The sequence below is a fragment of the Capra hircus genome, chromosome 29 (assembly GCF_001704415.2).
Source record: "Capra hircus breed San Clemente chromosome 29, ASM170441v1, whole genome shotgun sequence".
Taxonomy (NCBI): Eukaryota; Metazoa; Chordata; class Mammalia; order Artiodactyla; family Bovidae; genus Capra; species Capra hircus.
Window position 1 is genome coordinate 18,660,416 of NC_030836.1, and position 24,544 is coordinate 18,684,959.

A 24,544-nucleotide genomic window follows, 5' to 3' on the forward strand; every position below is an offset into this window, starting at 1 on the left:
ACTAGTAAAGTAATGCTCAAAATTCTCCAAGCCAGGTTTCAGCAATACGTGAGCTGTGAACTTCCAGATGTTCAAGCTGGATTTAGAAAAGGCAGAGGAACCAGACATAAAATTGCCGACATCCACTGGATCATGGAAAAAGCAAGAGAGTTCCAGAAAAACATCTATTTCTGCTTTATTGACTATGCCAAAGCCGTTGACTGTGTGGATCACAATAAACTGTGGACAATTCTGAAAGAGATGGGAATACCAGACTACCTGACCTGCCTCTTGAGAAACCTATATGCAGGTTAGGAAGCAACAGTAAGAATTGGACATGGAACAACAGACTGGTTCCATATAGGAAAAGGAGTACATCAAGGCTGTATATTGTTCAGTCTCCTTACTGATTATATATCTATTTATATTTTCTAATTCTTCATGATGCAGTCTGGAATTTGTCCTTTTCACCTTGGCTATCTAATTTGTTGAGATACAATTGGTCATACTGCTATATCCCTTATAATCCTTTTATTTCTGTAAAACTTGTAATAATGTGCCCACTTTCATTTCTGATTCAGTAATTTGTGTCTCTTCTCTTTATCTTAGTACCTCTAGCTAAAAGCTTATTAATTTTGTTGTTTTCAGATAACTAACTTTTGGTTTCTTTGATTTTCTTTATTGGTTTTCTGTTTTTTATTTTGTTTATGTCTTTCCTAGTCTTCATTATTTTCTTCCTTTTGCTATGGGGCTCAATTTGTTTTTTTTCTCTAGTTTCTTAAGTTGTAGTTATATGGTTGATATGAAATCTTTCCTGTTTTTTGAAAATTCTTTCCTTTTACTTTGATTAAAATATGCATATAGCTCTGTAAGTTTAAGTTGTACAGCATACATAATCAATTTGCTTACATTCATCATCAAATGATTATCACAAGAAGTTGAATGAATATCCATCATCTCATATAGATACATAATTGGAGAAATAGAAGGTTTTTCCTTGTGATAAGAACTCTTAGGATTTCCTCACTTGACAGCTTTCCCATGTAACATACAGCAATGTTAATTATATTTTTCATATTGTGCATAGTATTTCTTTTTAAATATTTTTAATTGAAGTATGGTTGATTTACAGTGTAGTGTTGGTTTCAGGGGTACAGCAAATTGTTTCATATATATATGTATATATATATATATACACATATATATGTATACATTTATTTAATTTTTCAAATTGTTTTCCATTACAGCTTGTTAAAAGTTTTAGATATAATTTCATGTGCTATACACAAGTTCCCTTTTTGTTTATTTTATATCTGACAATGTTTATATCTTAATCCCCAACTCTTAAGTTTCCCTGCCCACCATTTCCCCTTAGGCAACCATAAATTTGTTTTTTTATGTTTCTGTTTCGTAAATAAATTTGTCTGTAACATTTGTCAGATTCCATTAAGGTGATATCATATGATATTTGTCTTTTGCTGTCTGACTTCACTTAATATGACCATTGCTTGGTTCATCCATGTTGCTGCAAATGGCATTATGTCATTCTTCTTATGACTGAGAAATATTCCATTGTGACACACACACACCATAGCATCTTTATACATGTATCTGTTAGTGGACATTTAGATTGCTTTCATGTCTTGGCTATTGTAAAGATTGCTGCTGTGAACAGTGGGTACACATACCTTTTGAATTAGATATTAGATTTTTTTCTCTGAGTGTATGCCCAAATGGGATTGCTGGATCATATGGTAAGTATATTTTTAGCTTTCTAAGGAAACTCCATACTGTTCTCCTCAGTGGCTGTACCAATTTATATTCCCACCAGGAGTGTGGGAGGATTCCCTTTTCTCCACACCTTCTTCAGCATTTATTGTTTGTAGATTTTTTGATAATGGCCATTCTGACTAGTGTGCAGTGATGCCTTGTAGTTTTTATTTGCATTAAGACTCTGATACTGGGAAAGATTGAAGGCAGGAGGAGAAAGGGACAACAGTGATTGAGACGGTTGGATGGCATCACCAACTTGATGGACTTGAGTTTGAGCAAGCTCCAGGAATTGGTGATGGACAGGGAAGCCTGGTGGGCTGCATTCCATGGGTCACAAAGAGTCAGACATGACTGAGTGACTGAACTGAACTGAATAATTAGTGATGTTGAGCGTCTTTTCATGTACATTTTAGCCATCTGCATGTCTTCTTTGGAAAAATGCCTATTTAGATTTGCTGTCCAATTTTTGATTGGATTGTTTGCTTTTTTGCTATTGAGCTGCATGAGCTATTTGCATATTTTGTAGCTTAATCCCTTGTCAGTCACTTAATTTGCAAATATTTTCTCCTATTCTGCGGGTTGTCCTTTCATTTGTTTATGGTATCCTTTGCTGTGCAAAAGCTTTTAAGTTTAATTAGGTTCCATTTATTATTGTTTTTATTTCATTACTCCTGGAGATGATTGAAAAAGATGTGATTTTTTTCAGAGAGTATCCTACCTATGCATTCTTCTAACACTTTTATAGTAGCTTGCCTTATGTTTAGATCTTTATTTTATTTTTGTGTATTGTGTTAGAGAATGTTCTAATTTCATTATTTTGCTTCTAGCTGTCTAGTTTTCCAGCACCGCTTATTGAAGAGACTGCCTTTTCTCCATTATGTAGTCTCACCTCCTTTGTTGAAAATTAACTGACCATAGGTGTGTGGGTTTATTTCTGTTCTTTATATCCTGTTCCATTTATTTATACTTCTGTTTTTGTGCCAGTACTATACTGTTTTGATTACAGAGCTTTGTAGTATAGTCTGAAGTGAGGGACTGTGACCTCCAGCCCCTTTGTTCTTAAGATTGTTTTAGCTCTTTGGGGTCTTTTGTGTTTGTGTACACATTTTTAAAATTTTTTTTCTAGTTCTGTTTAAAGTGCCATTGGTAATTTGATAGGGATTTACCTGAATCTGTGTATTACCTTGGGTAGTATGGCCATTTTAACAAATTATTGACAACGGGAATTTTGCAGAAGCTAACACCTGTGGCCAGCAATTTGTTATGTAAGTGAATATTGGTACATCTCCGGTCAGTAATATTTGGGTAACAAAAACTTATTGATAGGTCTGTGGTCAGTAAGTTGTTAACAGTATTGATTTTTCTATTCCAAGAGCACAGTATATCTTTCCATCCTTTTTGTACTATCTTTAGTTTCTTTCACTAGCATTTTAACAGTTATCGAAGTACAGGCCTTTTGCCTCCTTAGGTAGGTTAATTCCCAGGTATATTATTGTTTTTGATACAGTGGTAAATGGCATTGGTTCCTTAGTTTCTCTTTCAGATATTTTGTTGTTACTGTATAGAAGTCCAATGGATTTATATACATTAATTTTGCATTTTGCAGCTTTATTGAATTTATTTATTTATTGATTGATGAGTCCTGGTGGTTTTCTGGTAGTGTCTTTAGGATTTTCTGTGGATAATATGTCCTCTACAGACATTGACAGTTTTACTTCTTCTTTTCCAGATTTGGATTCATTTTATTAATTTTTTCTCTTATTGCTGTGTCTAGGACTTCCAAACCTATGCTGGATGAGAGTGATAGGAGTTGGTCTTCTTCTCTTATTCATGATCTGATCTTAGAGGAAGTGCTTTCAGCTTTTTAACTTTAAGTATGATGTTAGTCATGGATTTGTCATATATGTGGCCTTTATTATGTTGAGGTATGTTTCCTGTTTTCTCACTTTCTTAGTTTTTCTTATCAATGGATGTTTAAATTTATCAAAAGCTTTTTCTGCATCTATTGAGATGATCATATGGGTTTTATTCTTCAGTTTCTTAATGTGGTGGTTTATCACAATATTTGATACTATTGAAAAATTATTGCAATTCTGGGATATATCCCACTTGATCATGGTATATGAGCCTTTTAATGTATTGTTGGATTTGGTTTGCTCATATTTTGTTGAGGAATTTTGCACCTGTGTTCTTCTGTGACATTGATGATATTGTTTGAAAGGAACACTTCTAAGCTCATTGTGTCAGGCTGCCATCACTCTGATACCAAAAGCACACAGAGATATCACAGAAAAGAAAATTACAGGCCAATATTACTGATGAACATAGATGCAAAAATCCTCTGATTTTTTAAATGTAAGCATTGATAGCTATGGATTCCCCCTCCCCTAGCACCATCTATGAATTTTGGTGCATCCCACGAATTTTGGTGTTTTCATTTTCATTCATCTCCATGTATTTTCTCATTTCCCTTGTGATTTCTTTCTTTATCCATTAGTTTATTGAAAGTGTATTGTGTGCTTAGTCACTCAGTCATGTCCAACTCTTTGTGACCCCATGGACTATAGTCTGCCAGACTCCTCTGTCTATGGGGATTCTCCAGGCAAGATTACTGGAGCTGGTTGCCATGCCCTCTTCCAGGGGATGTTCCCAATCCAGGGATCCAACCCAGGTCTCCTGCATTGCAAGTGGATTCTTTACCATCTGAGCCACCAGGGAAGCTCAGGAAGTGTGTTAAGTCCCACAAATATGTGAATTTTCCAATTTTCCTTTTGTTAGACTTCTAACTTTATTGGGTTGTGGTTGGATAGGTTACTTTGATATTTATCTTTTTATATCTGTTGAGACTTAATTTGTGGTCTACTATATGACTTCCGTGGTGGCTCAGATGCTAAAGTGTCTGCCTGCAATGTGGGAGACCTCGGTTCAATCCCTGGGTCAGGAAGATCCTGTGGAGAAGGAAATGGCAAGCCACTCCAGTACTCTTGCCTGGAAAATTCCATGAACTTAGGAGCCCGATAGGCTACAGTCCATGGGGTCACAAAGAGTCAGACATGACTGAGCGACTTCATTTTCAGTTTTATATCTAAATAGGGAATTGTCACATATGTATTTGAGAAGAATGTGTATGCTGTTATTGGGTTGAGCATTCTGTGTCTTAGAAATAGTTTCTTGTGTTGATTAAGTCCTCTCTTTCCCTACTTATCTTCTGATTGTTCTATTCATATTGAGAGTGGGATATTAAAATTTCCAACTATCATTGTACAGCTTCAGTTCTGTCAGTGTTTACTTTGTAAATTTTACTGTTCTGTCATTAGGCAGATAAATGTTTATAATTAATATATCTTCTTGCTATATTGAAGCTTTTATTAATATATAATGTCTTTCTTTTCCATGTATAAGCTTTTTTGACATAGTGCCTGTTTTGTCTGTTGTTAGTATAGCCACCCATGATCTTTTTAGTTACTGTTTGCATGGAATATCTTTTCTGTCCTTTCACTTGCAATCTATTTGTGCCTTTGGATCTAAAATGAGCCTCTTGTAAACAGCATAAAGACGGGTCATATGTTTTTGTGCATTCTACCAATCTGTTTGTTTGATTGGAGAGTTTAATTTATTTACATTTAAAATAATTACTGAAAAGAGGGAAGACTATTGTCATGTTTTTACTGCTGTCTTTTTTGTAAATATTGTTTCTGTTATCAGTTATTTTAATATATCTTATAATTTTTCCCCTTATTTTCTACTTTACTTTTTTCCTTTATGTTTCATTGTTTTGGGGGTTTTTTGTAGTAAAATACTTAAATCCTTTTCTTCTTTCCCTTTTTATGTATTTTATATCTAAGTTTTTGCGGTTACCATGGGAATTACACTTACCATCCTAAAGTTATGATACTGTGATTGAATTTTTACCAGCTTAAATTCAGTAACATGCAATAATTCTTCTCCTTTATAACTCCAATTTCACTTATTGATGTCAGAAAAATTTATCTTTATATACACTATGTGCCTCAAAGATAAACTAATAATTCTTATAAATGCAATAGTTTCTCAAATTATGCAGAAGACAACATGTGGAGTTGATAAAACAAAGTTACAAAATTACTAGATGTTAGGCTAATAGTTCTGACTTTCTCCTTTTACTAAAGTATGTGTGAAATAAAGACTATAGTTACAAAATTGTTAAAAGTAATGCTAGCTTTTATATTTGCCATTGACTTTTATTGAGATCTTTATGTGTCTGTAAGACTTTGATTTACTGTCCCTTAACTACCTGATGCGAAGAACTGACTCATTGGAAAAGACCCTGATGCTGGGAAAGATTACTGGCTGGAGGAGAAGGGGACAACAGAGGATGAGATGGTTGGATGGCATCACTGATTCAATGGACATGAGTTTGGGTAAACTCTGGGAGTTGGTGATGGACAGGGAGGCCTGGCGTGCTGCGGTCCATGGGGTCGCAAAGAGGAGGATTCTCTTGAGTTTTTCCTACAGGGTTGGTCTAGTGGTCATGAACTCCTTCAGCTTTAGTTTATTTGGGAATGTCTTAAATTTCCCCTTGTGCCTGTGAAACTCCAACAAGACAAATGTTATTCTCTGTTCTACAACTTTTTATCTCTACATGTATAGGAAAATGTTATACCGTTAGAGGTCAGAACCTTGAGTATGGGTTATCCTGAGCATTTCAGGCTATAGGCAACATTCTTGCTTGTCTCAAAAGCAATAGAATACACAGATTAAAGTAAAAAAAAAAAGAGGTCTAATATGGACTCAGATTTGTTCTTTAGTATTATACCTCTTATATTTTAAAGATAGGTTTTGCTGGGTTTATAAATCTTGGTTGACAGCTTTTTTCTTTTAACACTTTGAATATTTGGACCCACTGCCTACTGTCTGCCAAAGCCTGATGAGAAGTCTGAGAATGTTATTGAGGATACCTTGTATGTGGCAAGTTGCTTCTCTTGGTGATTTCAAGATTCTTTCTTTGCCTTTGGCTTTTGAAAGTTTGATTATAGTGAGTCATAGGGTCTATCTCTTTGAGTTCACCTTACTTAGAGTTCATTGGATATTTACATTCATATCTTTTATCACATTTGGGCATTCAGCGATTATTTCTTCAAATATTCTCTCTGCCTCTTTCTCTCTCCTTCCTTTGGAACCTAAAAATATATATATTGACTTGTTTTATGATGTCCCACAGATATCTTAGGCTCTGTTCCCTTCAATCTTTTTTGCTTCTTTTCTTCAAAATCATAAATATCTATTGATCTATCTTCTAGTTCACTGATTCTTTCTTCTGCTTGATCAAATCTGCCTTTGAATCTTAATAGTCAGTTTTTCATTACAGCTATTGTGATTTTCAGCTCTAGAATTCAGCTCTAGTATTTTCTAGGTTTTCTGTCTCTTTATTAATGTTTCCATTTTCTTCATATATTTAAAAAACTCTATCTACATCTTCCTTTAGTTCTCTGAGTATCTTTAGGATGGAAAAGTTTTTGTCTTGTGTATCAGCCATCAGCTCTTTTCCAGGGGCAGTTTTCTTAGATTTAGTTTTTCCTTTGAATGAACCATACTTTCTTGTTTCTTTTTACACTTTGTGATTTTTCTTAAAAACTGGACATTTGAAAATAATTATCTGGCAACTCTTGAAATCAGATTCTCCCCTTTCCTCAGGGTTTGCTGCTTTTTGTTATTTGTTTGTATTTTGGCTGTCTCTATGCCAACAGTCAGCCTGAGGGTATAAACTTAAGGTCTTTTCGGGTCTCTAATGTGCCTTTCCCTGGACATATGTGGTCACTTTGTAACTTTCCCCATACATGTAATTGCTTTTCGATGTCCTAATCTTTACTGTCTGGCTCCCAAAAGGGGAAAAAGACATAACTGAAAGATGGGAAGGAAAGAGCGCTGGACCTTTAAACCACTGGAAATCATTTTAGTGGGAAGAGGAAAGATTGCCACAGTTGTGATGTTGGGGGGCGGGGAGGCAATGAGGAAGACAAAAGTGCTTGCACGCCTCTTTCTGTGCACATCTGTGGCCAGAAGCAGCAATCACTGATCAGAGCACAGATCCCCAATAATTGGAGGATAGTGACCTTTTTGCACTCCTTGGCTCTCATAAGCTGTGTGTAAACTACTCTAGGAACATGGGCACACCTGCCTGTCATGTGGCTGGGAGTGTGGAATGGGTAACTACTACTGTGCTAATTGCTGAAATTGACCACAATCCAAGCCAGGCTTCAGCAATACATGAACCGTGAACTTCCAGATGTTCAAGCTGGTTTTAAAAAAGGCAGAGGAACCAGAGATCAAATTGCCAACATCTACTGGATCATCCAAAAAGCAAGAGAGTTCCAGAAAAACATGTATTACTGCTTTATTGACTATGCCAAAGCCTTTGACTGTGTGGATCATAATAAACTGTGGAAAATTCTGAAAGAGATGGGCATACCAGACCACCTGACCTACCTCTTGAAAAACCTGTATGCAGGTCAGGAAGCAACAGTTAGAACTGGACATGGAACAACAGACTGGTTCCAAATAGGAAAAGGAGTATGTCAAGGCTGTATATTGTCACCCTGCTTATTTAACTTCTATGCAGAGTACATCATGAGAAATGCTGGGCTGGATGAAGCACAAGCTGGAATCAAGATTGCTGGGAGAAATATCAATAACCTCAGATATGCAGATGACACCACCCTTATGGCAGAAAGTGAAGGACTAAAGAGCCTCTTGATGAAAGTGAAAGAGGAGAGTGAAAAAGTTGGCTTAAAGCTCAAAAAACTAATGTCAAAAAACTAAGATCATGGCATCCGGTCCCTTCACTTCATGGCAAATAGACAGGAAAACACTGGAAACAGTGGCTGACTTTATTTTGGGGGTGGGGGGGCGCTCCAAAGTCACTGCAGATGTTGATTGCAGCCATGAAATTAAGATGCTTACTCCTTGGAAGGAAACTTATGACCAACCTAGACAGAATGTTAAAAAGCAGAAACATTACTTTGCCAACAAAGGTCTGTCTAGTCAAGGCTATGGTTTTTCCAGTGCTCATGTGTGGATGTGAGAGTTGGACTATAAAGAAAGCTGAGTGCTGAAGAATTGGTGCTTTTGAACTGTGGTGTTGGAGAAGACTCTTGAGGGTCCCTTGGACTGCAAGGAGATCCAACCAGTCCATCCTAAAGATCAGTCCTGGGTGTTCATTGGAAGGACTGATGTTGAAGCTGAAATTCCAATACTTTGGCCACTTGATGCCAAGAGCTGACTCATTTGAAAAGACCCTGCTGCTGGGAAAGATTGAGGGCAGGAGGAGAAGGGGACGACAGAGGATGAGATGGTTGGATGGCATCACTGACTCAATGGACATGAGTTTGAGTAAGCTCAGGGAGTTGGTAATGGACAGGGAGGCCTGGCATGCTGTGGTTCATGGGGTTGCAAAGGGTTGGACACGACCGAGCGACTGAACTGAACTGAGCTGTAACTTATTAACTATAACATTTAGAGCTTAAGTAGACTCCATAGTATAAAAATATTAATAGTTACAATAGACAGATTCGCCAGTGTAATTGTCCAGGGTGAGATCAGGTTCCTGGGGTTTCTTTTTCTGCTATCTTCTGAGAATTGTTTGCCGTGAATATAGGTTTTTACTTCTATGGGATTAATGGCTAGAATTAATGGCAAGATTAATGGCAAGATGGATTAATGGATTAATGGCAAGAATGCAATTGCTGGGGTATGGTGGTTTTTGAAGTTTTATAAGAAACTTTGTAAATTTTATTTAGCTAAGACACTTCCAAATATTTTCAGAGGGCCTGTACCTCTTTACATCCCACCAGCAATGTATGATGATTCAGAGCCTCTCTGTCCTTACCAGTCTATGCCATTGTCATTATTATTATTATTATTATTTTTTGCTTTGAGAAAATTTTCATGGGATATCATTGAATTAATTTGTTTGAATAAACAGCACACAAAACAAAGATTTGCATTGTGAAAATCCTGAAGCTTCTAATCAGCAATCTGCAAGCTGCAGAGACTTTGGTTTTGTGTCTTTTTAAGTCATACATTTCCATTTATTTTTAGATTTTAAACATAATTGTTTTCCAAAATATTTTTTAACCTACCCTGGGATTTATTTATATCTATTAGTCCATAGTTCACTTTATTCTGTTATCATGAATCAATGCTAACCCATTTAATGCACCAACACTGAATAGAAATTATTTTGCCATATAATTGCTTTATGGATATGGAAATATCTGATTGGAAAATTAAAGTTTACAATATTTTAAATCTAACATTTTATAAGTAATAGTTTTTTGGTTTGTTTTCCTTTTATTGTTTATTGAAGGATAATTGCTTTATTGAATTTTATTTTCTGTCAAACCTCAACATGAATCAGCCATAGGTATACATATATCCTCTCCCTTTTGAAATTCCCTCTCATCTCCCTCCCCATCCTACCCCTCTAGTTTGACACAGGGCCCCTGTTTGAGTTTCCTGAGCCATACAACAAATTCCCCTTGGCTCTCTATTTTACATATGGTAATGTAAGTTTCCATGTTACTCTTTCCATACATCTCACTGTCTCCTACCTTCTCCCCATGTCCATAAATCTATTCTCTATGTCTGTTTCTCCATTGCTGCCCTGTACACAAGTTCTTCACTACCATTCTTCTAGGTTCCGAATCTATATGTTAGAAAACGATATTCATCTTTCTTTTTCTGACTCACTTCACTCTGTATAATAAGCTCTAGGTTCATCCACCTCATCAGAACTGACTCAAATGCATTCCTTTTTATGGCAGAGTAATATTCCATTGTGTATATGTAGCAAAACTTCTTTATCCATTCATCTGTCGATGGATGGACATCCATGGGCATGGACATGCTTCCATGTTATAGCTACATGTGTCTTTTTCAGTTTTGGTTTCCTAAGGGTATATGCCTAGGAGTAGGATTGCTGGATCATACGGTGGTTTTTACCATGGTTCCTGACCCTGAAATGCTACTCTTCTGTGAGAATGAATGTGCCCCCAATGTACCTGGTACCTCATGCACTTTTCACAAGGCTGTGCAAGTACTAATAAATCAATCCTTGTGGGATTGGATATGCATTTGATATGTACTTTAATTTTCATAGATATATAGAATACTCTTTCAACTTTGTCCTTTAATACTAGAGAAAAGGAGGAAACCTATACATGAGTACTAAAAAAATCTGATCTTCTCCAGAAATCAAAACAGTATCAAATAACAGTTGTCCTTCAGAACCAAATATGTGACTGTTAGTTGGTGATTTTTTTTTCTTTCTCATTCTTTCTTTTGAAAGTGAAAGTCAATTGAGTCCAACTTTTGTGACCCCATGAACTGTAGCCCACTAGGCTCCTCTGTCCCTGAAATTTTGAATTTTCCAGGGGAGAATATTGGAGTGGGTTGCCATTTCCTACTCCAGCCATTGTCATTTTTACTGTAGCCATTCTATAGGTGTGTAGTGATATCCCACTGTGGTTTTAATTTTCATTCTCTGGTGGGTAATGATACTGAACATCTTATCGTGTTCTTAGTTGCCTTGGTCTGTCCTCTTTGGTGAAATGTCTTATCATTCTTAACTGAATTTTATTGTTGAATTTTGAGAGTTCTTTCTGTATTATAGATATAATCCTTTGTTGGATATTTTGTTTGCATATATTTGTCCCAACCTATTTCTGGTCTGTAGCATCTCCTACACAGTCTTCCACAGATCAAGAGTTTTAAAATTTTGATTAAGTCTAACATCAGTTTTCCCTTTATGAATCATGCTTTTTACTGTTGAGTCTAAGAGTTCTTTTTTCTAGCCCACAGGTCTCGATTTTTCCTGCAAGTTTTATAGTTTACATTATATATTTATCTATGATCCGCTTGAGTCAATTTTTATATGATGTATGTGTGTGGTGTTAGGTTGAAATTTTCTGATTTTTTTTTTTTTTTTTGGCCTATGTCTGTATGTTTTTGGCCAATTGCTCTAGTCCAGTTTGTTGAAAAAATTTCTCCTTATCCCATTAAGTTGCTTTTGGACCTTTGTAAAAAATCATTTTGACATTCGTGTGGGTCTATTTCTGGGTTTAAAATTATGTTTCACTGTTCCATATGTCTGTTCCTTCCCTAATACCACATTGTTTTGATTACTGTAGCTATACAGTATGCCTTAATACTGGGTGCAATGATTCTCTCTCACTTTATTCTTCCTTTTCAATATAGTTTTAGTTAATTTTGGACTGAGCCTTTTGACATACATTTTAGAATCAGTTAGGACAGAGGAGCCTGGCAGGCTGCAGTCCATAGGGTCGCAAAGAGTCAAACATGACTGAAGCGACTTGGCACACACACATGCGCAAGTTAATTGTACAGAAAAAAACAGACAAACCAAGGAAAGCTTGGCGGTATTTTGGTAAGAATTGCGTTAACCTACAGATCAGTTTGAGGAGAATTGACATCTGTATGATGCTGACTTTTCCAATTCATAAATACGTGTGTCTCTTCACTTTAAAAATGTTCTAGTTTGGGGTTACAGATCCTATGCTTCTTAATACGTATGTATTTACATTTCTTTGGGTGATTGTTAATGGTATATTGTGTTTCAATTTCTATAGGCTCATTATTAATAGATAGAACTTGTGAATGGTTTTTGTGTGTTGGCTTCAAAAATTTTTACTACTGTTTCCTTATTTCTGTTTCCTAATCTTCTGGTGATATGAATAATTGTCTTAGAGACAGTTCTGGCATATTGGGTAACTAATTGCAGGCACTGCTGTGAAAGTGGTAGTATTATTTTTATCTTACAGTTTATATACTGAGCCTAACAACCTGCGAAGCTAGTACAAGACAAAGCTAGATTCAAATGCAGACTTGCTCATAGCTGTTTCCACTATGCTATGTCATCTCAGGGTTAAGCAAAATTTTTGAAGGGATTTACGTGGTATATTTTGTGAGAAGTTTTCCCTGAAAATGACAACTTGATTAGAATTACTAGATGCTCTACTTACTTTCTGTCTCTCTAGACAGTGCACAAATATCTACCAACATGCAGGTGGTGCCAGTGGTGAAGAACCCACCTGCCAGTGCAGGAGACGTGAGAGATGTGGGTTCGATGCCTGGGTCGGGAAGATCTCCTGGAGAAGGAAATGGCAACCCACTCCAGAATTCTCGCCTGGAAAATCCCAGGGGCGGAGGAGCCTGGTGGGCTATAGTCCATGGGGTTGCAAAGAGTTGGACACGACTGAAGTGACTTAGCATGCAGTGCATAGGGAAATTTGGGTTCCATTTTCCCTAGTAAGTGCTTCAAAAAATTCTTTGTATTTGAAGTATAAATATTTACCATATTGGTATTCATTTCTTTTTTCCTTCAGTCAACTGTTTATGAAGCAGATACTGGCTATACAGAGATGAGTAACACAGAATCTCTGCTTTTAATTTGCTACAGTCAAGTAAAGAAGACTGATAGGAAAGCAGATAGTGTAATAGGTGTTAAGCATTCTGATGGAAGTAAGTACATTTGCTACACAATAGTGTACTGGAGCTGGTGCATATCAGCTTATGGAAGCAAATTGTAGGAATATTTACATGACATTAGTCATGTCCAACTCTTTGCAACCCCATGGACTGTAGCCTGCCAGGCTTCTTTGTCCATGAAATTTTCCAGGCAAGAATACTGGAGTAGATTGCCTTTTCCTTCTAATAGGGCTTTCCTGTTTCTTCCCTCCCTCCCTCCCTTTCTTTCTTCCTTTTTTTGTCTTGGGGCATGTACTTTATTAAAATACTACTATTACTGTTAACATAGAAAACAAGCTTATAGTTACCAAAGAGAAAGGGGGGAGGGATAAATTAGAAGTTTGGAATTAAAATAAACACACTACTATATTTAAAATAGCTAGCCAACAAGGACCTAGTGTACAGCAACAGGAAACTATACTCAAGATCTTATAGTAACCTACAATGGAAAAGTATCTAAAAAGAAGATAGATTTAGATATAGGTAGGCAATGGCAACCCAGTCCAGTACTCTTGCCTGGAAAATCCCAGGGGCAGAGGAGCCTGGTAGGCTGCAGTCCATGGGGTCGCTAAGAGTCGGACATGACCGAGCGACTTCACTTTCACTTTTCAGTTTCATGCATTGGAGAAGGAAATGGCAACCCACTCCAGTGTTCTTGCCTGGAGAATCTCAGGGACAGGGGAGCCTGGTGTACTGCTGTCTATGGGGTCACACAGAGTCGGACACGACTGAACTGATTTAGCAGCAGTAGCAGCAGCAGCATATACTATGAATCACTTTGCTATAAACCTGAAACTAACATAACATTGTAAATCAACTATATTTCAATAAAAATTTAAAAAATAGAAAAATACTAATGTAGGTACAGGAGCAAAAGTATTAAATCTAGTCCTTTGTCCTCATTGAAATGAGCTAATTCAGCATGTTGTATCATAAGATGTCACATGACCAACTGCATCTTGTGATTTAAGCAAACACCTTTTACAAATATGGTGACCAGTTCCCTTTTAGATGATGAGTGTGAGATTAAGTCTTAATTTCCTGTGGGTTCTTTTTCTTTCCAGAGAATATAAAGCAGCTAACATCACCATCAACTTATATGTCATCAATGAACCTTGGCTCTTCTCACTGGCCTGGTGCTCCAGGATTCACTCAGTGACCACAGACAATATTCAGGTCCTAAAGAAGATAAATCACCCTTACTACTTCATGGTAAGCTGGTTGTCCAGATTGTTCTTCCAAATCTAGTACAATAGGAGTCTCTGTCCCCTCTCCACCCTACATTGCTCATGGTGCAGTCTCCAGGGGAGCTAGTTAAGAGCAGAGACTTATGTGACATTGAAGAGGGGACATTCTCTATTCTCTCACCCAGATTCTTCTGTGATTTTCAGGCAGAAATTGTTATTATTGGTATAATCATCACTGTTCATTTAATCCCCACAATGTGCCTTTCATGCATAATGTAATACAGCCCTCTGGGTTAGCCACTAGGAGTATCCTCATGGGAAATCTGATATGTGATGTTATTAATAGCCTTGACATCATCACATGATGCAAGATTCAGAATCAGGTGTGACTCGAGTTTTGTTACTGCACCCTTTATTTCTGAAGGCACAGCAACAATGATAGTGACAAGAAGTTTGTGGAAAAAACCAAGTATCAGTTCAGTTCAGTTGGTCAGTCGTGTCGGACTCTTTGCGACCCCATGAATTGCAGCACGCCAGGCTTCCCTGTCCATCACCAACTCCCAGAGTTCACTCAAACTCATGTCCATCGAGTCAGTGATGCCATCCAGCCATCTCATCCTCTGTCGTCTCCTTCTCCTCCTGCCCCCAATCCCTCCCAGCATTAGAGTCTTTTCCAATGAGTCAACTCTTTGCATGAGGTGGCCAAAGTACTGAGTTTCAGCTTTAGCATCATTCCTTCCAAAGAACACCCAGGGCTGATCTCCTTTAGCATGGACTGGTTGGATCTCCTTGTAGTCCAAGGGACGCTCAAGAGTCTTCTCCAACACCACGGTTCAAAAGCATCAATTCTTTAGCGTTCAGCTTTCTTCACAGTCCAACTCTCACATCCATACATGACCAGAGGAAAAACCATAGCCTTGACTAGACGGACCTTTGTTGGCAAAGTAATGTCTCTGCTTTTCAATATTCTATCTAGGTTGGTCATAACTTTTCTTCCAAGGATAAGCGTCTTTTAATTTCATGGCTGCAGTCACCATCTGCAGTGATTTTGGAGCCCAAAATAATAAAGTCTGACACTGTTTCTACTGTTTCCCCATCTATTTCCCATGAAGTGATTGGACCAGATGCCATGGTCTTCATTTTCTGAATGTTGAGTTTTAAGCCAACTTTTTCACTCTCCTCTTTCACTTTCATCAAGAGGCTTTTTAGTTCATCTTCACTTTCTGCCATAAGGATGGTGTCATCTGCATATCTGAGGTTACTGGTATTTCTTCCAGCAATCTTGATTCCACCTTGCGTTTCTTCCAGTCCAGCGTTTCTCATGATGTACTCTGCATAGAAGTTAAATAAGCAGGGTGACAATATACAGCCTTGATGTACTCCTTTTCCTGTTTGTTGTTCATGTCCAGTTCTAACTGTTGCTTCCTGACCTGCATATAGGTTTCTGAAGAGGCAGGTTAGGTGGTCTGGTATTCCCATCTCTTTCAGAATTTTCCACAGTTTATTGTGATCCACACAGTCAACGGCTTTGGCATAGTCAATAAAGCAGAAATAGATATTTTTCTGAAACTCTCTTGCTTTTTCCATGATCCAGCAGATGTTGGCAATTTGATCTCTGGTTCCTCTGCCTTTTCTAAAACCAGCTTGAACATCTGGAAGTTCACGGTTCATGTATTGCTGAAGCCTGGCTTGGAGAATTTTGAACATTACTTTACTAGTGTGTGAGATGAGTGTAATTGTGCAGTAGTTTGAGCATTCTTTGGCATTGCCTTTCTTTTCAATTGGAATGCAAACTGACCTTTTCCAGTCCTGTGGTCAGTGCTGAGTTTTCCAAACTTGCTGGCATATTGAGTGCAGCACTTTCACAGCATCATCTTTCAGGATTTGAAATAGTTCAACTGGAATGCCATCACCTTCACTAGCTTTGCTCGTAGTGATGCTTTCTAAGACCCACTTGACTTCACATTCCAGGATGTCTGGCTCTAGGTGAGTGATCACACCATCGTGATTATCTTGCTTGTGAACATCTTTTTTGTACAGTTCTTCTGTGTATTCTTGCCAACTCTTCTTAGTATCTTCTGCTTGTGTTAGGTCCATACCATTTCTGTCCTTTATTGAGCCCATCTTTGCCTGAAATATTCCCTTGGTATCTCTAATTTCCTTGAAGAGATCTCTAGTCTTTCCCATTCTGCTCTTTTCCTCTATTTCTTTCCATTGATTGCTGAGGAAGGGTTTCTTATCTCTTCTTGCTATTCTTTGGAACTGTGCATTCAGATGCTTATATCTTTCCTTTTCTCCTTTGCTTTTTGCTTATCTTCTTTTCACAACTACTTGTAAGGCCTCCCCAGACAGCCATTTTGCTTTTATGCGTTTCTTTTCCATGGGGATGTTCTTGATCCCTGTCTCCTGTACAATGTCACAAACCTCTGTCCATAGTTCATCAGGCACTCTGTGTATCAGATCTAGTCCCCTTAAATCTATTTCTCACTTTCACTGTATAATCATAAGGGATTTGATTTAGGTCATTCCTGAATGGTCTAGTGGTTTTCCCTACTTTCTTCAATTTAAGTCTGAATTTGGCAATAAGGAGCTCATGATCTGAGCCACAGTCACCTCCCAGTCTTGTTTTTGCTGACTGTATAGAGCTTCTCCATCTTTGGCTGCAAAGAATATAATCAATCTGATTTCAGTGTTGACCATCTGGAGATGTCCATGTGTAGAGTCTTCTCTTGTGTTGTTGGAAGAGGTTGTTTGCTATGACCAGTGCGTTCTCTTGGCAAAACTTTATTATACCTGATTCCAAAATGAACACTCTGTGTCCTAAGCAAAATGCTTTTGCAACCATACTGCTTATGGTTAGAGGAGTGGGGTTCTGAACACCTGGTTTACACTTGCAACTAAATCCCATCATTTATCTATGAAGAGAGCCCCAGCTAACCAGTTAACTGCTATAGAGCCTGTATTTTTTTATCAGCATAGAGCAGGATGACTGAGTCAGGTACAGTAGCCCACAACAGAAATTGCTCTGTGAGCTAGGTCTTTCCCTACCCCTGAATAAGATCTCACTCAGATTCCATAGTTTCTCTAGTCACTCTGAGATAATTTTTAAAGTTCTTTTTAATCACCAAAAAGCCTCAGCTCAGTATCAAGTGTCTAATCAAGAGTAATAACCCAAAGTCTAAACTGCCTTGAACATTAAAGTTTTAGTCAGAGACACCTAAATGAGAAGCTTAAATATTGTAGGTTGCTTTCCCTATAGCTCCAGCCTCACTGGCCCTTGTTTCTGACTTGATCAGAGTCAGGAGCAGGTGCGAGGTGACCGGGGCCAAGCGCACAATCTCATTGCGCCAGTACTGCATTGAGGCCTTATGGTGGCAGTGTAAAACTGCCTACCCCTTCTCCCTTGGTGCCTTGGGCAGCACTCTGCAGATGACCCACAAGGAAACCTTGGGTGGCAGGTCCCTTGGCATAGATGAAGCCTCCCCACTTGTCTGTCTCTGTACTATCCTCCTTCATGCATAGACTATATACTTTTATAACAATTTATTTTTAAAAATTGATTACAGAGTAAACTTGTCCATCATATAAAGTTAATCATTATAAAATGCATAAGTTAGAAAGCACTATACCCCTCCATAATCCTATCCTCCTACATCAGTAATGTTTGATAGTTGTTCCTTTGGATATATTAAATAAAACTTTATTAAGTAAAATTTTCATTTTAATATTTGAATTGTTAATAAATTCATGTGAATCAAAATTCAGATGAAAGTCAAAAACTTCTTTCTACACCTGGCCTGGACTTGTTTTAAAGGACCCAAGGTCAGTTTGTTCAGGAAGGTGGAGCCAGTATCCCAGGGACTCTCCTAAGCAACCCTCACCCTGAGTTGGAATATGCAAGTTCAGATACTGGCCACCTACTGTGTGAACTTGGAAATGTTAGTTAACCTGTCTTGGCTTCAGTTTACTTATTTGTAAATTGAGGATCAAAAGTACTACAATGGAAGCATTTTTATCCAATATAATCCTCTCTGCTTAATGGTCTGTTAATTCAAAAATTTAAAATGAGGAATTGTGAAATAAATGATGTGTGGTCTGTTAGCATTTTTGTTGTTGTTCATTCCCCAAGTCTTGTCCAACTCTTCAAGACACCATGGACTGCAGCACCCCATGGCTTTCTTGTCCCTCACTAACTCCCTATCTCCTGGAGTTTGCCCAAGTTCATGTCTGTTGAATTGGTGATGCCATCCAACCATCTCATCATATGTCACCCTCTTCTTCTGCCTTTAGTCTTTCCTAGCATCAGGGTGTTTTCCAATGAGTCAGTTGTTTGCATCAGGTAGCTTTATCCAGGTCTTCCCTTGTGGCTCATATGGTAAAGAATCCACCTGCAGTATGGGAGACCTGAGTTCAATCCCTGGGTTGAGAAAATCCCTAGCAGGAGGGCATGGAAACCCACTCCAGTATTCTTACCTGGAGAATCCCCATGGATAGAGGAGCCTGGCAGGCTATAGTCCATGGGGTCACAAAGGCTTAGTCATGGTTAAGTGACTAAGCTCACAGCAGAGCTTTAGCCAGCCTCAGTCCTTTGAAAGTTCTTTTTAATATTCAGACTTGATTTACTTTAAGATTGACTGGTTTGATCTTGTTCTCTAAGGGACTCTCAAGCATCTTCTCCAACACTACAGTTTGAAAGCATCAATTCTTCAATGCTCTGCCTTCTTTATGGTCCAGCTCTCACATCTATACATGACTACTGGAAAGACCATAGCCTTGACTATCCAGACCTTTGTATACAGACCTTTGACTGTGTGGATCACAACAAACTATGGAAAATTCTTTAAGAGATGGGAATGCCAGACCACCTGAGAAATCTGTATGCAGGTCTAGAAGCTGAACATGGAACAAAAAACTGGTTCCAAATCAGTAAAGGAGTACGTCAAGGCTGTATATTGTCACCCTGCTTATTTAACTTCCATGCAGAGTACATAATGAGAAACACTGGGCAGGATGAAGCACAAGCTGGAATCAAGATTGCCAGGAGAAATATCAATTACCTCAGATATGCACTTGACACCACCCTATGGCAGGAAGTGAAGAACTAAGAGCCTCTTGATGAAAGTGAAAGAGGAGAGTGAAAAAGTTGGCTTAAAGCTCAACATTCAGAAAACGAAGATCATGGCATCTACTCCCATCACTTCATGGCAAATAGATCGGGAAACAATGGAAACAGTGAGAGGCTTTATTTTGGGGGGCTCCAAAATTACTTTGCCAACAAAGGTCCATCTAGTCAAGGCTATGGTTTTTCCAGTGGTCATGTATGGATGTGAGTGTTGGACTGTGAAGAAAGCTGAGCACCAAAGAATTGATGCTTTTGAACTGAGGTGTTGGAGAAGACTCTTGAGAGTCCCTTGGACTGCAAGGAGATCCAACCAGTCCATGCTAAAGGAGATCAACCCTGGGTGTTCTTTGGAAGGAATGATGCTAAAGCTGAAACTCCAGCACTTTGGCCACCTCACGCAAAGAGTTGACTCATTGGAAAAGACTGATGCTGGGAGGGATTGGGGGCAGAAGGAGAAGGGGACGACAGAGGATGAGATGGCTAGCTGGCATCACAGACTCAATGAACGTGAGTTTGAGTGAACTCTAGGAGTTGGTGATGGACAGGGAGGCCTGGCGTGCTGCGATTCATGGGGTCGCAAAAAGTCGGACACGACTGAGCGACTGAACTGAACTGAACTGAACTGAGAATTACTGTAGATGGTGACTGCAGCCATGAAATTAAAAGACATTGCTCCTTGGAAGAAAAGCTATGACCAACCTAGATAGCATGTTAAAAGGCAGAGACATTACTTTGCCAACAAAGGTCCATCTAATCAAGGCTATGGTTTTTCCAGTGGTCATGTATGGATATGAGAGACGAACTATAAAGAAAGCTGAGCGCTGAAGAATTGGTGCTTTTGAACTGTGGTGTTGGAAAAGACTGTTGAGAGTCCCTTGGACTACAAGGAGATCCAACCAGTCAATCCTAAAGGAAATCAATCCTGAGTTGGAAAGATTGATGTTGAAGCTGAAGCTCCAATATTTTGGCTACCTGATGCGAAGAAGTGACTCATTAGAAAAGACTTCGATACTGGGAAAGATTGAAGGTGGGAGGAGAAGGGGAGGAAAGAAGATGAGATGGATGGATGGCATCACCAACTTGATGGACATGGGTTTAAGTAAGCTCAGGGAGTTGGTAATGGACAGGGAAACCTGGCGTGCTGCAGTCCATGGTGTTGCAAAGAGTTGAATATTACTGAGCGACTGAACTGAACTGATTGATATAGACCTTTGTCTGAAAAGTGATGTCCTTGCTTTTTAACACATGGTCTAGGTTTGTCACAGCTTTCCTGCCAAGAAGCAATCTTCTTTTAATGTTATGGCTGCACTCACCAGCTGCAGTGATTTTAGAGCCCAAGAAAATAAAATCTATCACTGCTTTCACTTTTCCCCCTCTATTTACTATGAAGTGTGGGACTGGATGGCATGGTCTTAGTTTTTTGAATGTTGAGTTGTAAGCCAGCTTTTTTTTTTTTTTTTTTACTTTATTTTACTTTACAATACTGTGTTGGTTTCACCATACATTGACATGAATCCACCACGGGTGTACATGCGATCCCACACATGAACCCCCCTCTCCTTTACCCTAATCAAGAGGCTCTTTAGTTCCTCTTTGCTTTCTGTCATTAGAGTAGTATCATCCATATATCTGAGGTTTTGCTGTTTCTCCCAGCAGTCTTGATTCCAGCTTGTAACTCATCCAGAGGTAGATTTTGCATGATGTGCTCAGCATATAGGTTAAACAAACTGGATGACAATAAACAGCCTTGTTGTACTCCTTTTTCAATCCTGAACTAGTCAGTTGTTCCATTCAGGGTATTGTTTCTTGACCCGCATACAGGTTTCTCAGGAGACAGGTAAGATGATATGGTATTCCTATTTCTTTAAGAGTTTCCCACAGTTTGTTATGATATACGCAAAGGTTTTGGCATAGTCGATGAAATGGAGGTAGATGTTTTTCTGCAATTCTCTTGCTTTCTCAATGATCCAGCAAATGTTGCCAATTTGATCTCTGGTTCCTCTACCTTCTCTAAACCCAGCTTGAACACCTGGCAGTTCTTGTTTCACATAATGCTGAAGCCTAGCTTGGAGGATTTTGAGAATAACCTTACTAGCATGGGAGATGAGAGCAGTTGTCCAGTGATTTGAACATTCTTTACTACTTTCTTGGGAACTGGGATGAGGATTGACCTTTTCCAGTCCTGTGGCCACTGCTGCATTTTCTAAATTTGCTGACATATTAAATGCATCACTTTAATAGCATCATCTTTAGGATTTTAAGTAGCTCTGCTGGAATTCCATCACCTCCACTAGCTTTATTGGCAGCAGTGCTTCCTAAGGCCCACTTGACTTCACCCTCCAGAATGTCTGGCTCTGGGTGACTGATTACACCATCGTGGTTATCTGGGTCATTAAAATCTTTTTGTACAGTTCTTCTGTGTATTTTTTCCATCTCTTCTTGATCTCTTCTGCCTCTACAGAAGAGATCGGGCCTTTACTTTTTCTGTGCCTTATTGTGCCTATCTTTGGATGAAATGTTACTTTGATATTTCCAGTTTTCTCGAAGAGATCTCTAATCTTATTCTTTCTGTTATGTTCCTGTTTCTTTGCACTGTTCTTTGAAGAAGGCGTGCTTGTCACTCCTTGCTATTCTCTGGAACTCTGCATTTAGATGAGTATGCCTTTCCCTTTCTTTCTTGTTTTTCACTTCTTTCCTCAGCTGTTTGTAAAGCCTCATTGGATAAACATTTTACCTTCTTACATTTCTTTGTCTTTGGGATGGTTCGGTTCACTGCCTGCTGTACAGTATTATGGACCTCTGCCCACGGTTCTTCAGGCACTCTGTTTACTGGATCTAATCACTTGAATCTATTCATCACCTCCACTGTGTATTAACAGGGAATTTGGTTTAAGTTGTACCTGACTGGCCTAGTGGTTTCCCCACTTTCTTTGGTCTAATCCTAAATTTGACCATGTCAAAAAAACCTACCTAATACTTAGTGGCTTAAAATATTTGTTTTTCACATTCTGTTTAATGGCTGAGTGCTTTCTCTGGTCTCAACCAGTTTGGTTGGCCTGGGTGTCTAGGATGGCCTCATCCACATGTCTAGGGTCTTACCTGGAATGACTGTGGTCTCCCTTCATTTGGTCACTCATCCTCAAGGAGGCCAGCTTTACTTATGTTCACCTGGTAGTGCTGGGTTCTCAGTAGTGAGAGAGGTCAAGCCCCAATGCTTGTGCCTTTCTAAGGATCTCCTAATCTGATGTTTGCTGATCTTCTACAGACCAAAGATAATGACATGGCCAAGTCCAGATTCAAGGTAGGGCAGGGAGCAACAGACATTAGCTCTTGATGGAAAGGAACAACCAAGTCAGATTGCATACAGGCCTGCATTTGGGGAGGAATATTGTGATTATTTTATAAGCAATCCACCACATACATACCTAATACATTTAAAAATATTCATTCACCTTTTGACATAGACTCACGGTCTTTCCTTTGAGGGTATTTTAGCTGATTGAATTCTGTATTCACTTGCTTATATATACTTCCAAATGAATCGCTATGATTTCTAAGTTTGTTTCCCTTTTTTGTTGTTCAGTCACTAAGTCATGTCCGAGTCTTAAAGGACAATAATAACTTAAAGTCATAGGGAGAATGAGGAACCCACCCAGATTTTTATAATAATCCCTTAGCATGTCACTCACATCTAATTCATTTGCAGTTTATTTTTATTTATTTACTTAGGGCTATACTGGGCCTTCATTGCTTTGCATGGGCTTTCTCTGGTTGCAGCAAGGAGAGGCTACTCTTCGTTGTAGCAAGCAGGCTTCTCATTTCAGTGTCTTCTCTTGTCTCTAGGGCACACAGGCTCAGTAGCTGTAGTTCTTGGGCCCTAGAGCACATAGGCTTCAGTAGTTGTGGCACACAGGCTCAGAAGGTGTGGCTTGCGGGCTCTAAAGTGCACACTCTGTAGTTGTGGCACGTGGTCTTTAGTTTAGCATGTGAACTCTTCCCAGAGCAGGGATTGGTCGCATGTCCCCTTCAATGAATGTGTGCACGCTCAGTCGTGTCTGACTTTTTGTGACCCTATGGCCTGTAACCCACCAGGCTCCTCTGTCCACGGTATTCTCCAGGGAAGAATACCTAAATGGGTTGTCATTTCCTCCTCCAGGAGGTCCTCCTAACCCAGGGATTGAACCTGTGCCTCCTGCATCTCCTGCATTGGTAGGTAGATTTTTATTCACTGCACCACCAAGGAAGTCGTGCAGTTTATTTTTTAATGACTTTTTCTGTTATCATCACCTTTTAAAAAGCATTGACTTAGTATCCATTGAAAATGCCATATTTTTTTTTACTCAGCTTTTAGAGCTCTAAGTAACATTTAATTACACCGCACAATCATAACAAGTGCAACTGTTCTAAAGCCATATGGACAGTAGAAACAACTGATTCTTACTGACTGTGCAGCCCACCTGGTGGGCATCTTGGAGCAGGCCAAGGCATTGGTCAGGTTCTGAGAGGGCTTTAGGAGCCTTAGATTAGTGGAACTTGGTTGAAAACTTCTGCTGTACCTGCCTACTAGAGCTATTTGAAGGATTAGCTGTGAAAATACCCTTAATATGCTTAGAACACTTCCTTAGCTCCTATAATTGCTCATTAATATTAGTTCTCATCATTAATGTTATTGTTATGATAATAATTATAATAATGATAATATTATATACTATAATAATAAAAATAATAATAACTAATAAATCATTACTATCATTTCTTTCTTTCTCCTCTTTTTTTCCACTAATCAGTCCAAGAAAAGACCTTGGAATAGAGTGGAAAATGGCATAAGAAAGAAAAAAATGCCAGACCCAGTACCATCATGTAGTATTGGAGGTGAAATAATGAAAGCAGAAAGGGAAGATCAAACCAGAGAATTTAAAAAGTCATGCAAGAGAAGCTAGGAGATAGAGGTCTGTAAAAC

The 24,544-nt window shown here is 38.6% G+C and overlaps 1 protein-coding gene across 1 annotated transcript in view; it reads left to right on the forward strand.

Moving 5' to 3' along the window:
* The window catches only part of LOC102183767 (glycerophosphodiester phosphodiesterase domain-containing protein 4-like), a 116,755-nt gene that overhangs the window by 78,271 nt on the left and 13,940 nt on the right, over window positions 1-24,544 (forward strand). Inside the window, exon 13 of the mRNA XM_018042672.1 lies at window positions 14,340-14,487. Coding sequence (XP_017898161.1) covers window positions 14,340-14,487 — 148 coding nt within the window. The remainder of the gene's footprint in view (window positions 1-14,339; window positions 14,488-24,544) is intronic.